The sequence below is a fragment of the Austrofundulus limnaeus genome, unplaced genomic scaffold (genome assembly GCF_001266775.1).
Source record: "Austrofundulus limnaeus strain Quisiro unplaced genomic scaffold, Austrofundulus_limnaeus-1.0 Scaffold276, whole genome shotgun sequence".
NCBI classification, from domain to species: domain Eukaryota; kingdom Metazoa; phylum Chordata; class Actinopteri; order Cyprinodontiformes; family Rivulidae; genus Austrofundulus; species Austrofundulus limnaeus.
In genome coordinates this window covers 226,433-241,705 of record NW_013952678.1, presented here as the reverse complement: position 1 = coordinate 241,705, position 15,273 = coordinate 226,433, and the positions used below count along the sequence as shown (strand labels likewise).

Sequence of the window (15,273 nt, the reverse complement as noted above, 5' to 3'; positions counted from 1 at the left end):
ATATAAATTTGAGTAACGATCCTGCAATAATTCTCCAGAATAACAAAATTACATGGGGGGAAGACATCATGTGAAGTGATTCAAATTTTTAAAAGTAAAAAAAAAAAAAAACATCCCGGCAAACTATGCGTTTCAATTTTGATWTATATTAATATGATGAATTCACTGACAAATGCAGGGCGACAATGTGTGCCGCCCTATAACTGTAAATGAGTGCAAAAAAATACGGTCAAAATAGTTAAAAAAACACATAGAACAAAACAAAACATGGCAAGCTTTGTAAAAAAGCAATTAACATTGTTTATCAGGAGGAACTACTTTGTGTGGTGAATGAATTTTGTGTCTTTGTGGACCGTCCACGCCCTCTCCAAAGCTCTTTGAAACCTAAACGACAGCTGTAGAATTGAGCTGTCATCAGGAAGAAACRTGAATAAACGAAGCCACGCTGGTTGAGAAGATAAGAAGTGACAGGAGTTGTGATGTTAAACATTCAGGTTGTTTCACTTCCATGTTCTGACACCTGTTTACATCTGTTCTCAGCCTCGTCCGTCCTCTCCTGCGGGGCTCCGCCCRCAGTGAAAAATGCACAGCTCCAGGCGACAGGAGACGCTCACCTGCGCAACGTCAGCTATGTGTGCAACGCTGGGCTGCAGCTCGTCGGCTCTAAGACTCTCACCTGTCTGTCGAAYGGCTCATGGAGCCTACCAGCTCCTACATGTGAAGGTGTGACGCTTTGAGTTCTAACATTTAATTCACATACAGTCATGAGAAGTAAGAACTGTGCTTTACACACTGTGTAAGGACATGTGATAGACAAAAATAAAACAAAAACAAAAAATATAACACTTCAGGTTACTTTCTACTCACACCACACACACACTCAGTTACAGTCAATGATTACATATATGAAGGGTTTTTTTTTACAGATTTTTAGGTTAGATTTGAAAAATCTAATTTTGTTCCCTTGAAGTTCGGTTTTAAAGTGTCTGTGACATGTACATCCATGAAATACAAAATAAAATCAAAGAAAATATATTTATATTTAAGAAAATCTGCATTATAAATGTGATTTTACCCATTATGTTACATATTTGGCATATTTTCTTTTGAATTTGCCTCAGCTAAAGTGAAACAGGAAGTGACATCAAAGGGGAACTCTTTAACAAAACAAAGAAAACTCTCTGGTCTTTGTTTATTGAAACAGTATTATTTGAACTATGACTCTTTCTTATATGCTTATGGTAATGATTAAAACAATCTAAAGAAACATCAGATTCTTCTCTACAGTCTGTTATTGGCTGTTGTAGCAACGCTCTGTTTGCATTCAGTCATTCCCCTTTGACATCACTTCCTGTTACTGAAAATGCAAATATCTCCACAACTGTTCATCTCAGCAGTGTGAAATCTTTTTTACAATATGTTATTAATATTATCTTTCCAAAAATAAATTCATATTTATTACAAAATATTGATGTCACAGGCACTTTAATCATTTTAGACACAGAWAAAGACCAGGTCCATTTTATTATGTCTTGATTTGTAAAACCCTGCAGTTGTAACAGGKTCTTTTCCACACGACTGTAGTCTTCATCACCTTTTATTCTCCAGTGATCAGTGGCTGTGAGGGTCCCAAACAGCTGCTGCACGGTAAAGTTCAGGAGCAYAGCCTGAACACCAGGCGTGCTCTGGAGTTCCAGTGTGATCAAGGCTACAGCCTTGTGGGAGACCAGTTGGTGATGTGTATGGGGAGGAACACCTGGAGCTCCACTTTCCCCACCTGTCAAGGTAAGAAATCTGTGCCTYTCTCTCTTACACACACTTTCAGCATCTGACTTCCTGCTCTGCTGCAGGTTCCCAGCACTGGGCCAACAGCTGTGTTTTCACAAACGCTTGCAACACACAGACAAACACACTCCTTCAGTTTCCTAATCCGTTTTACAACATCAACCGGTTAGTCGCCTCGCCTCRTCTGGTCAGGTTCAGGGCTTATTTTTAGGTCGTGGGCTTGAGTCAAACAATCTTTAAAGCTGGGATTTGTTTGAAGAGTTGAATTTAATGACTTTAATAAAGCATGCAAATCTCACAGTAAAGATGAAACGAGTCACAACAAATTAATGTCTATCTAAAGAATGTCCGCTAACTGAACAAAGAGRCAGTGGTTTTGTAGGATCCAAACAGGTTTTAAGGGAGGATTTAAATGTGGAAAATGACTCAGTGCTTCAGAAGGAAAGTAGAAAATAATTTACAGAGGTAGGCGGTTAGAAGGGCTCGGTGAATATTTTTGAGGGATGTAGTTTTGKCCTCTTCAGAGCTTTTTATAAAAGTCACACAGAGTAGATGGCTAACATGAAATAAAGTAACATAAGAACATTTTTTGTACATACATCATTTAACTGTCCCYGCCTCACATCATGACCTTTGTTACMTRTCAAGCTTTGAATAGTTCTGGTGTTTTTGTTTTGTTTTAGGGGTCACAGTGCTCCACATCACTTTATTTCATGGTTTCTGTCCCTCACAGCAAGGTCTTGCCCACCTCCTCCGGGCTGGAAGGAGGACGTTCGCGTTAACAGATCCCAGCAGGAGTTTCATGTTGGACAGTCGGTGAGGGTTACCTGTCCCAAGGGACAGCAGGTGAAAGGCAGCGGCACCATCACCTGCAGGCCAGACCAGACCTGGACCTCCCTCAGTTCTGTGTGTGAACGTAGGTACTACGTCTGAAATCAACAAGATGAAGACCACATTTAAAATATCCCTGCATTCATTTTTCTGACAGCATTTTAGCATTTACAATATAAGTTTTGTTAAAATAAATCTTAACTGTTTAAAAAACTCRTAATAAAGTACAATAAAGTGACAATTAACCAACATTTATTGACATAACACTACTGGTTAGCAGACAAATGAAAATAATTCATGATAAATACAAGCTGTGTTWAAATTCAGGCGCTGTTGCCATGTCTTCATTAAGAAAAGTCATTATTGGCTGTCCTAAAACCTGCTGGAAGTTGCTAAATGACGTCATCGCCTAAAGTACATATTTGGAGAGGAGAGAAGAAAAATAAGCAAAAACATTAGAAATATGCTTTKAACTGTAAATCAAAGGAAAGTTTATGATTTTTAATAGTTAGACCCACATCACAAATAAATTCTGTGAGACTATTACGAGGGGGTGCACACAAACAGTGATGCACTCGTGCCCACCCCRCTCCATTCAGAAAATATTTATCTGCCAAGCATTGCTGGTGAGCAAGGGTGTAACTTTCTGAAGGACTGGTGTGGACATGTCCCCACCAACTTTGGCCGAACAGGGACAGTCCCCACCAATATTCGCACATCTTTTTTCCTTTGCGTGCATCTACGTTTCCCGACAGTAGGCAGCAGCAACTGCTGTGTCTACCTTTTTCTGAAGGAAAAAAAATTAGCTGCGCCCCCTCCCCTCTCCTGCTAGTGCTTCTCATCCCATACAGGAGCGCTACTTCGAACCTGCGACACCATCCCCCTCACCCCCTCCTTTCCTTTTCTCTGAAGTTCAGACACACACTCGCACACACAGACACACACGCGGGGGGCTCACTGCCTGCTGTAAAACAACGTGGTGGTCAGAGCTTCAGAGCTACTGGAACAGGTAATGGTCTGATAACGTCCAGCTCCTGGAAAAACTTTATTCTTTACAAATGACCAAAAATAAGTCAAAAAGTAGGACAGGACAGTTATGAAAAGTTAGCTTGCTGCTAGTTATCTATCAGCTAATGTTAGCAATCATTTAGTGATGACATTATCTATTATTGAGGTGTTTTTTTAAATCAGTTAAACTGTATTTTAATGCTAAGATTGAGTCCAGGTCCACTCTGATGATATTTATTGATTCCCTGTTATAATTTACATTCATAAGTCACAGATTATTTCTCTAATTTAATCTGCTAGCTTCATAATTTACACGTTATTTTCTTGACTTTTTAAAGCTGACTGAATTCAGGTGGCAGTAAAAACATAACACTTAATCTGTTGATGGTAAATGTTATTTTGAGTACATTCTAGTCAGCTGTGTGAACTTAATGTAATAAGACATAATCTATAGCAGGCTTAACGATTTATTTTGACCTGTATAAAAGTGATCGGCTTATTTAAATTTAACTTGTATTTGTAGGAAGTGGTAGAAATTAGTTTTCATAATTGGGATTTTCCCAGTTAAATAAAGGTCAGTAAATAAATCTGTCAATTCATCCATCATTAGCTTCTAATCAGTTCCAAACATCCACATATTGATCTTATAAATAAATGTAAAAACCTCCTCTAAGCTTGTTTGGGATAATTTGTCACATTAATTTAATTATCTGAGTTATAACTGAATTTAAAAACAGGACGATGCAACTAGTTTAATGAAGAATCTGTCTYCAGTCATTAAATCAGGTGTTTATTTATGTAGGTAAAAGTATCTTTAACAACCTGTTAAAATACATTAGAAATCAGGAAATARMTTCTAATTTTATTCAAAATTTTCTGAGGGAGGACCCCCAGACCCCCCTCCAGTGTGTCCTTTACACACATTATAAGACTTAGTGAGAGGATAAACCAACACACCTGTGCTCCACCTGTGTGTCTCTGTATGAAACTATGGCTGATTATCAAACTGTATTCTCAGTGAGTTTAAAGGACTGGTACAGTACACGGYTGAATGAAGGTGAACATAATCTCAGTTAATATAGTTTGAGTATTACTGCATCACAACAGAAACATTTGGTGTTCAGTTATCAACGAGTGCAGACAGTTAAACTGAGCACACACTGAAGACATGARCAACAGAAAAACCTGGTCACACAACTGTGGGTGCTTCAGACCCYGTCCCCCACRGTGCGTCCCCACCAACTTTCAGYACAAAGTTACGCCCTTGCTYGTGAGGGTCTCCTCTCTGCACTGACTGCAGCTACGYGAAGCTCCCGTGAGTCGGACCGTGGAAAGGGGGAGGGGCTAAAGAAAGGGCAGTCACCAAAGTCTCCAATAAAACCACAGATTTCTCGMTAGCTGTTAAAACTTGGAAAATCTAGTGACAAATTCACTAAGTTGGCAACACTGAATTCAGGGGTGGCAGCCCAAATAGACCCTTTGAAGTCCAGGTCCGCTGAATATAACCACTGTTAAATGAGACGTCTAGTTTTTAGATGGAGGGCATGTGTTTGCTTGACCACGCACTACCCCGTTATGAGGGTTTCTTTTTCCTGTAAAGTTTGATGACTGTGCARTGAATCCTGGGATACCATCACCTCCTAAGAATAGTCAGATGCAGCCTTCATTTGGRGGTTTTGAGGGCTGGCTGAGGAGGAGTTCATTAAGTGGAGCAGTGACGTAACCAGCCTATTARTGCGCATTATGTGGGCTGCAAGCCCTGATTCAAGCTACTCATTCGACAGACATTTCAGATATTTTTGTAATAGTTAAAACTCATTCATGGCAAAACTGTTCTTATTACATTTAATTAAATTTAAAGTTTCTTCATAAACAATATATTAAGTAATGATGTATCTAYGATCAATATAAGGATGTACGACCTTAATAATGATAATAATGTTGTAAGTTAATGACTGTGCACACCTCTGCATGCTCTCCTCACTGCACCACTTGTTTTAACTCACATAGCTGCTTGTTGTGACTCAGGTGTGAATTGTTTCTGTTCCTGAATGAGCTTCAATCAACAGAAATGAGGCTGCGTCAAACACTGAACTGATCACAGGCCGCTCTATGGCAACCTTTGTCTGATACACTTTGATCTGTGAGGAGCAGCAGTCATGAGTTCTTGTGCTGAGGTTGCTATGGCTCCTTGCTTGTATTTGCATGTTGTTTGTTCTCATGTTATGCATGTTTATCCGTGTCCTTTTCAGGGATCGTAGTATTTAAACTGATGCACAGCAGCGACACATTTGTTGCATGAAAATCACAGACTTCAGGGGCAACTCAGAGGAAGTCCACTCCTGACTCATTCAGTTATCACAAACTCAAAGCTTTGTGGGGATTTTCATGTGKGGGCAAACAAAAACTAAAACACAAGGGCTTGTAGGAGTTTTATGTGACTGCTAAAAGGAAAAAATACACCAAGAAGCTTCAAAATGAAAGTAAAAATGCAAATGAACTGACAAGTACCACAAAGRCACGGTGAGTAACTCCTGGGTCGTTCCATTTGGGCTGTTGTGCAGGGGTGTCCTGCGGCGCCCCCCTCCACGTGGCCAACGGGGTGGTGCGGGGGGCCGTGTTCCAGTTCGGGGACGTGGCGACGTACTCGTGTTTCAGCGGCTTCACCATGGAGGGCGTCGGAAAGAGCAGGTGTCAGGAGAACGGCACCTGGACGCCGCCGCCCACGTGCAGAGGTAGAGGGGACGCCGAAGGGGGACTGTCCCCACCCCACTCCCCCCCTGAGGACACTCCCTGCTCTGACTCTGTCTCTTCTGCAAATAACAGCAAATAACATCCTGCAGCTTTTTAACGCTACGCTAAACTGCTGTTGCTTTGCTCWGAACTTGTCTGCAATATTTGTTCATCGCCTGTTAAAACTGAGAAAAWTTGATCAGAAACATATATATTAGGGGTGCAACAATACATGTACCCATATTGAACCATTCAATACAGTGCTTTAGGTTCACTACACACTTGTATCGAACAATACAGATTTTTAAAACTTACTTTATCAACTTGTCTTCTGAAGATGCTCTATGTTGAAGGATCAGTGGATCTGTGTTCGACTACTCCACCTAGGCTGCATTGTTGAGCGCAGATCCACTGAGAAACTTGCTGTTTCAGCAATATTTAATTAAAAAACTGTACTTTTGAGGTTAAACAAATGTTCATAATTAATTTTAATTAATTACAAATTTAAAAAAGGGCATGGATATTTCTCTTTTTTTGTATCGAAAAAATATAGAACCGTGAGACTAAAGTATCGAACCAAACCGAATCCTGAATTTTCTGTATTGTTGCACCCCTACAAATTTAAACATGACTGAACTCATTAAAGGGGTTGTTTATGCACTCTTAAAATGAAGTGTTGAATTTACTTAACCAAGTTATGTCTAATTGTTTCACTAAATAGAGCTGAGTAAATGTAAAGTAATTCACTCAGTTTATTTAAAAGAAAAAACAGCCAACACTACTTGGTTTAGTAAACTCAACAACTCATTTATTAGAGTGTGCGTAAAAATACTTTTACTTTTACCGATTAGTGTGAGCATGACTTTTACTTACCGGTAAGCACTATTCTTATCAGTGAAATTCAATTTTACTAAAGTCATTTTCTGTTTTGGTATTTTTTACTTTTTTTTTTTACCACAAACCTTCCAGGAAGTGTTTTTGTGTGAGAAAATAAACAAACGTTCTTTCTGAGGAAATTTAGTCATACAGTTTGAACATGCAGAGGTATGAACCGTACTGTGACTCTGACAGTAAGAAAAGGATGTGATAATTATGCCAGCTCTGACAGGCTGCATCAAAATGCTTCCATTTTAAGAAGAAAGATATTTTTTATGTCTTTCATTTTCCAGCACAAACAACAGGGTAATAAATAAGTGAACAAATGTGTTTAGAAAAGAGCATTTGCGTTTACAGAACTGAATTAATTTCCATGTTCGGAGGCAGACAGAGGATCAGAAAATGTAATCAGTATCCAGCAGAATGAAATGCAAATATCTGCTCAAACATTAGACACGAGAAACGAGCAGGGTCCAAAAAAGCTTTCCCTCAGAAGCTGCTGAGCTTGCTCTTTGCCTGTCTGCATTGCTGTGTAATCAGGTTTTTATCTTTTTTTTTAAAGAAATCAATCTGCTTTTGCTTGTGTGCATGAAGTTTCATAACGTCCCTCAGGCACTAAAACCTGTCGTCTGGATCCTGTGCAGCACATTCTAATCTGAATAAATGCACCAAACTTAAATGTATTTTTTGTTTGTGTCTCGCTCCTCAGCGGTGTGTTGGCTGCAGTGTCAGAACGGAGGTGTGTGTCAGCGGCCCAACATCTGTGCCTGTCCTGAAGGCTGGATGGGTCGGCTCTGTGAGGAGCGTAAGTATAAAGTATTCAAACGCCTGGCAACAACCCAGGACTCCCCCCAGCTCATTGAGCGTTTAACACAACAAAACAGATTTAACACTAAGGGTCTCAGCAGAGAAAATCACAGATTCTGTCTCCTGTTTTATTAAATTACAGCTTCTTTATAGAAGGAATCTAAAAGCTTAATGTGTGTCAGATTATAAGGTTTAATAAATGAATAAAGAACATTAAAAACAGAGAAGAATGCATTCCACGTTCTATTTATTTATTTATTTATTTAATGTGTTCTATGAATAAGTCGATTAACTTCCTGTTTACACTCCTTTATTAACAGCCATCTGCATCCTGCCGTGCCTGAACGGAGGGCACTGTGTGGCCCCCTACCAGTGTGAGTGCCCCCCCGGGTGGACGGGCACCCGCTGTCACACAGGTGAGTTCATGTAGGAAGGTTTCAGCTTCTGTATTACCTGCTGCAGATAGCTCTGTTGGTTTATTTACATCCTGGTGCTGAAGGTGAAGCTGCAATGTCTTTATCAGTGTGTTGTTAGCAAAATATCTCATGAACCTTTAATGAAACTTTGAGAAGTTAATCATTAAATAAAGTGTGCTGTATTTAACATTTATGGCTAATATTTAGTGTGAGGGTCGGGTGAAGAATTTTGGTGCAGAGGCAAATTGCTAATGTTAGCTAGCTAGCTTTGCTAACATCACTTAGCTTTCCTTTCTTTGTGCTTCTTTTCTAAGTTACAATAAAGCTTAACGTCACTGCTGTCTTCTGGATGTTGTTTTATAAATATATTATTTATTATTTATGTAGCCGGATTGTATCACTGAAGATTTTGCAGACATCTTCTCTTGCTCCCAGACAACCACGAGTCACTTTCTTGGAGAGCCACATGCGAGTGACGGGGGTGGGGATGGGTGACAGCGATAACAAAAATACATAATTAGCAATAAATCATGCTTAGATTTGAATCAGTACCTTTCGCATACAATTATAAAAAAGATGTTACAAATAAATTTGACAATATTTTGGCAATTTCATGATATTCTCACAGTTGTGGCCTTGAAATAAAATCATAAGTCCTCAATGTCCGARATYGAGATAAGATCAAGTACAAATACAGTTGAGTCTGAGACGAGACCATCTAAAAGTAGTCTTAAAGGGCCTGTGACATGCTTATCCTTMAAATACAAAAAGTCAAATAAAACATCTTTATATTTAAGAAAATTAGCATAATAAACATGATTTTACCCATTTTGTTTCATAACTGGCATTTTTTCTCTTGAATTTGGCTCAGCAAAGTGAAACAGGAAGTGACATAAAAGGGGAACTCTTTAAGAAAAGAAACTCTCTGGTCTTTATTTATTGAAACAATCTTATTTAAACTCTTCATCTCTGAAAGTGACTCAAAATAATCTAAAGAAACATYAGATTCTTCTSTAATTATGGTCGYATCGCTCTGTTTACATGCAGACATTCCCCTTTGRCATCACTTCCTGTTTCTTCACATGCTTATATCTCAACAACTGTTCACCACAGCAGCGTGAAATTTGTTTTGCAATATGTTATCAATGTTCTCTTTCAATTAAACATATTCATGTTTATTACAAAATTTGATGTCACAGGCACTTTAAGACCAGGTTTGAGTAAAACACTAGTTCAGTGAGCCAGCTACAACTGTTGTGATCAGGTCTAACCTGTCTCTCTGCCAGAATAAACTGAGGTGAGTTGTCAGTGTGTTTTTTAATGTTTTCTTAATGAGTTTTTAGCAGATAAACAACATCACAGTTACATCCTGTAATATCAATGACTTGTTAAACCAGGACCCACRTGGTCCCATTTCATCAGTAATGACAACAATAAGCTCATCGATCTCATTTCCTTCTGATGAAACGTTCGGATGGTTTTTCTGCTTGTTCCTGCGCAGCTGTGTGTTCGTCGCCGTGTCTGAACGGAGGACGGTGCATCCGGCCGAACAGATGCAGCTGCAGTCCAGGCTGGAGTGGACACAACTGCTCCAGGTGACGTCGCACAAAATAACAAAAAGCACAATAATCTGAATCTTGAATGTGGAATAATGTTTTATCAGGATGAAAGGAGGATTAGTGTTGGAACAGGGTAACTGGTCTCATGCTCTCACCAAAACTATCCCAAGATGTTTTCAGATTGCAAAATACAACGCTCTTATGAAAGGTTGTAAATGGCTTGAAGCATTGTTTGAAAATGTGCTGAAGTGGGAGTGTCAGAAATGGTAGGTGGTTCTTAAAGAGACRGGCTAATTTCAAGTCGTTCAAATTAATTTTTGATATATATGGCATTTTAATAACAACTGTAACATAGTTATTTGATTTTGGGTATTGAACTATGTGTCTGGAAAATACGTTATCCCCCTTTAAGAGTAAAAAGTTTCTAAACACCTGCAGCAGCAGCAGCAGCAGCAGCAGGGAGAGGTGCTCTGCTGTTCATTGTTTGTCAGATCATCCAGGATGAGACAAGACAGCTGCATTTCTACAAAAAACCACAGAACCAGTTTGAGCTGACTCCTCCCTGCCCTGTGGTAATCTGTGCAGTCATATATTACACAAAACATACAACCGGTTTCTCCCACATAACAAGAAATCTGTTTTAGTCGAGCAGCTTGGTACCGTTACATCAGTACGTTTAAAGATCAGTTCAGTTCCAGTTATTGTGCAGCTTGATCTTTAAACTAGATACAAAAATGAGTTAACTCAGTAAAATAAGTAAAKGGTTACAAATAGTAGTGTACCCCACCAAGAGTTAATGCAGTATTTGATGTTTAGAAGATGTGAAACAATGAATATTAGTGAATGGAGATCATTGAAACCATCTATAAAGTAATAAAAATTATTCAGACGTAAGCACTGTAAGACCTGAAAAGGCTTCTAAAAACTGAAATAATCTTGGATAAATATTTAATTAGCAGAGAAAATAAAGTTTCATGAGAATTAAGTGCCTTCATTTTATTGTAGGGAACATAAAGGTATCTGTTTTAATTACTTCCCTGGTTCAGTGGCTGAATCACCTCAAGTTCTACAGAAGCCTGTTCACCCATTCTTACACCTCAGGTGTGTTGGAGCAGGATAGAGGTTCTCCAGACCAGGACTGGACACTCCTGGTTTATACAGAACTATAGACATCCAACCAGAAGCCAGAATGAGACCAGTGGACGGGGAAGTTTTAAGCCCTGCCCCCTCCACGTATGAAACATTACACTTGGGGTGGGCAAGACAAACCTTAGATTTTGTCTGTCTGCTGCTGTATGTTGAAATATTAACCTGTAATTACATTTGTCCTGCTCAGATGAAAGATCATGTGACTCCATGATTGTGAGGGGGAGTAGGCGGGGCTTAAAACTCAACTTTCCTTGTGCAAAAAAAATAAAAACCTGGCTTCACTTCTAAAATCCAGAGACGAACATTTGGTCTAGTTTTGTATAAAGGGTTGATAAACTTTCTGCTTTTTCCTTATGTATTTTTTTTTTTTTGTCTTCACAGGAAGAGGAAATCAGTGTACTACCACTTCTAAAATTAAAGGTCTTACTCGCCTCCATGTGAACCATCTAAAGAGAATTCTTGTATATTTAAAGCCAAACCACCCACTCATCTCTGCAAACTTTTGTAAATTAAAGCTGTATTTCACCTTCATATAAAGACTCAACAGTATTAAACATTTGCTGCTATATATACCTGTACGATGTGTAAAAACTCTTTGTGACKGTTCAGTGTATATGTGTAAACTATTCACGTTTTTAATAAAGCATAAACGCCACTGAAAGCTTCAGATCATTTGCTTCGTATTAAAGTCAGGACGACGTCAAAGTCAGTAATTCCTTTATTAAATCCACCTTGTTGGGAATAAAAATAAAATACAGACGTTCTCTGGAGGTCTATGACATGTAACACAGAGTTACCACATGAGGTTGGAGTTTTAATGTGGGCCAGTTATTAAGGCAGTTGGTACAGGAACAGTGGAATAAATGGAACCAGGATGGTGAACAGATGCAACAGGAAGTGCTGCTCAGGTGGGAACARTGTGGTCTACTGCAGCTCAGCCACTTTGGCCTTTAATGTGTCTCTGTTGGCGCCAGAGAATTCAAACACCTGAAAAACACGACAAGCAGGTTAGAAAACCCWGTTACTACGAAACTATTACTACTTAGACAAAAATAAGAGAAACTAAGAATCTCATTTAAGAAAACTTTTCCAGCATTCCTTGTGTGGCGTTTATTTTCTATAAAACATGGGCTAAAGCAAAATAAGATCTTTTGACTTGATTTTTTTCTAATGTTAGGTTTTAGACATAAAGTTGCAGRTAGCTCAGGAGAGAAGTGTGGCAGGAGACGTCTGCTCACTCAGGGTCTCACTGAACTGTACACCAGAAAGACCTGCTCCAATCTGATTGGATGAAACCATGGCTCTGGAGTTTGATTTGTTGAAAGCATCAGTTTAAACCTCTCATTAGATTGGACTGCTTTAACAGAAAATACAACCTGAGGTTTTTTTTTTTCCAGACTATGGAAATCTGACGAGGCGACAGAAATACTAATGTAAAAAAAATGAAYGTTAATCGAAAGTAAGAAAGCTACAGACATGCCACTAGTTCCCTTCTCACATGAACACGAGCCCACAACCATAAAACGTCCAGTGACCACAAACCATCGATGCTGCTGGATGTGTGAAAGATAAAAACAATCAGTTTATGGTGCGTTTCGAGTCCTTCAACTCACCTTCTGTCYGTTCTTGTAGAACTGGAATGTAGGCATGCAGCTAATGCCACAGGAGGAGCTCACGTCCTAAAGAGACCAGATTCATGTACTTAAACATAGAAACATTATTATAAATATAACCCTTATTCCACTGGCTGCAAATCACAGCTCTCGATTCATTCTTTAAATACAGGTGTTTATGACAAGATTTTACATTAAAACTAATGTTTTGTTCCATGGTGGAGGACGCATTTCATTTATGGAAGTAGGGAGGAAAAGTAAATTTTAAACGACTTATTGAAAGGTAAAGAGACCCATCTCTACTCTGCAGACAGTTGTGCCAGCTAGGTCTTAAATTACACAGGCATACTTACAGGAACATCATCCACGTCCACTTTTATGAAAATCACATCAGTAAATTGTTTTTCCAGTTCCTGCAAGACAATCAGTCGACGTTATATGCAAGGGGAAAAAAACAACACTCYGTAGAGTCATCACATTTGGCCACACAGCAGGAGTCTCCTCTTTAAAAAGGTGGGTAAAAAAAAAGACCTAACAAATATACTTGGCAACAAGCTCCGCCTCCAAACAATTTCACATTCATCTCTTTTTCTCTAAATTATTAACTCAATGTGTCACTTCCTCTGTTGTGGATGGAATCGAGTGAAAACACCTTATWAGATAAAAGGTAACTTGAACATCTCAGTCACATACTTACATCAAGAAACGGAGCGATGGCTTTGCAGGGACCACACCACGTAGCTGTGAAGTCCACCACCACCAGCTTCCCTCCTGCCCCGGACAGAACGCCATCGAACTCATCCTGAAGAGGGTGAATGGAGAGAGGATGGGAAGAAAAGGAACTGTGAGGTTCAAACTAATCATTCAATGTGACCCAAATAATGTTTTGACTTCCTTTACTGGGTATATATGCTGTAAGTTGTATCATTTTCTCATGCCCTACTAAAACTACCTTTGATACTTTAATTGGCTGTGACTGGATGAGTCAAGGGCACCAGATAACGCCTTTACAGCAGTTCCCTGTGTATCAGGTACAGCCTCTTTCTTTATTTCTTTTTTCATTTCCTTAACTCCAACAAAGCTCCCAGAATCCCAAACTGATTTTTTTCTGAATAATGCTAAAATTATGAAATACATCTGTGCCATTTCCAAAACGAGCATGATAAGCCGGAAGTGGCCTGCTCTGATTTCCAGATGAACACCAGGAATGAGGAAGTCGCATGTTTTCAGAGCCTGGCAGCATCAACATTATTATTTATTCATTATTATTTCTATACATTTAAAACGGTGACAGAATATTTACTAATAAAGTTGTGTTTAAGGGGAAAAGTTGACAAAGTCTTGCCTGTGGCCTTCAAAACCCAACTGCAGTGTTGTGGGACAAAACCGCTCCCACCACCCACACCCACCAGCCCAGGCCAGGCGTCCCGAGGCCCGCTGCTGAGTGTGGCTCTGGTCTGGAGCTAGCTAACTAGTTGTTTCAGATGCTTTAACGTTGCTTTGAACAACTAAACCCTTATCTGTAAGTATGGAGCATCGTTTGGACGAAGTATCGACTCGGAGACCTGCTTCCATCAACCGTAATGTTGAAGGAGAACTCGGTGGAAACGTGACAGTGAGTCCAGCTAACTCACGCTCGACCGCATTTTACGACGGGTACTTTTTCTGACACAACACCGGTCACGTAACGCGGAGGAATAGTATAAACACAGCTTTTACGTCATTAGCCAATACATTCCAGATGAAGATGGTGGCAGCTCAGCGCTAAAATAACACACAATAAGCCGGATTGTGGGACCGGGAGGAGGACATAATAAGAGTTATGAGCGGGACAGAGGAGGCGGAGAGGCGCGAGCCTCCCGAGCAGACAGAAGCGACAACCAGTGAAATGATCGAAAACTGGTTTGTATGTTAAACCATCTCACACTACACAATGTAGCGTTAGCATGTAAGAAAATAAAACAACATTTACCTTAGATTCAATATGGCGAACCATGACTGCTACTTCAGAACGCGTGTTCCACACAAGACTCGAGCAGCAAACCGTGACGTCTGGATGAAAGCTGCCGTCAGTAAAACACGCCCCGCGGACCCGAACTTTATCAAGGCTCCTCCGTTAGCCCAACCCCCAACCGGAAGTTGCGTTTCTTCCTTTAGAAAATAAAAGCGTCCAAGAATATGGCATACTTTAATGATCCAGCWGTTAGTTGRGACTTCTGCTCATGTWATTATCCATATAATCTACACAATATAAAAACAATACTAAAACAAGCTTTGGACCACAATGGAAATAAGTGATTCTCACTTTCTTGTCTTATCCAAGTACTAATATTATTAGATGTGTATGTACATGCAATATTACTGCCAAATAAAATCAATGAAGCTCAAAAAGCAGATTTATAGCCTAAAGATAGTTATGAAAAATTCTTCTGTTATCTTAAAGGAACAATCAGTTTAGAGTGAATACATCAGGTCTGTATTTCAACAAAGATTTAG

At 39.5% G+C, this 15,273-nt stretch overlaps 2 protein-coding genes across 4 annotated transcripts in view; one reads left to right on the top strand and one right to left on the bottom strand.

The window, feature by feature from the left end:
- The window catches only part of svep1 (sushi, von Willebrand factor type A, EGF and pentraxin domain containing 1), a gene marked incomplete in the record, with an annotated part of 133,423 nt that extends 121,604 nt beyond the window's left edge, over positions 1–11,819 (top strand). For 2 of the 3 annotated variants that reach the window (XM_014021032.1, XM_014021036.1), the window contains 8 exon segments: positions 541–723; positions 1,609–1,785; positions 2,519–2,701; positions 6,189–6,359; positions 7,943–8,038; positions 8,361–8,456; positions 9,958–10,051; positions 11,546–11,819. In XM_014021032.1, coding sequence (XP_013876486.1) covers positions 541–723; positions 1,609–1,785; positions 2,519–2,701; positions 6,189–6,359; positions 7,943–8,038; positions 8,361–8,456; positions 9,958–10,051; positions 11,546–11,576 — 1,031 coding nt within the window. 3 annotated transcript variants of the gene reach the window in all.
- A 45-nt stretch (positions 11,820–11,864) lies between these two features.
- On the bottom strand, positions 11,865–14,857 carry LOC106526428 (thioredoxin). The gene is made up of 5 exons (XM_014021038.1): positions 14,750–14,857; positions 13,475–13,579; positions 13,131–13,190; positions 12,778–12,843; positions 11,865–12,151 (listed from the first exon to the last, which is right to left on the bottom strand). Exons 1-5 carry the CDS (start codon positions 14,771–14,773, stop codon positions 12,089–12,091), a joined length of 318 nt encoding a protein of 105 aa, XP_013876492.1. The 5' UTR covers positions 14,774–14,857; the 3' UTR covers positions 11,865–12,088.
- Positions 14,858–15,273: the final 416 nt, after the last annotated feature.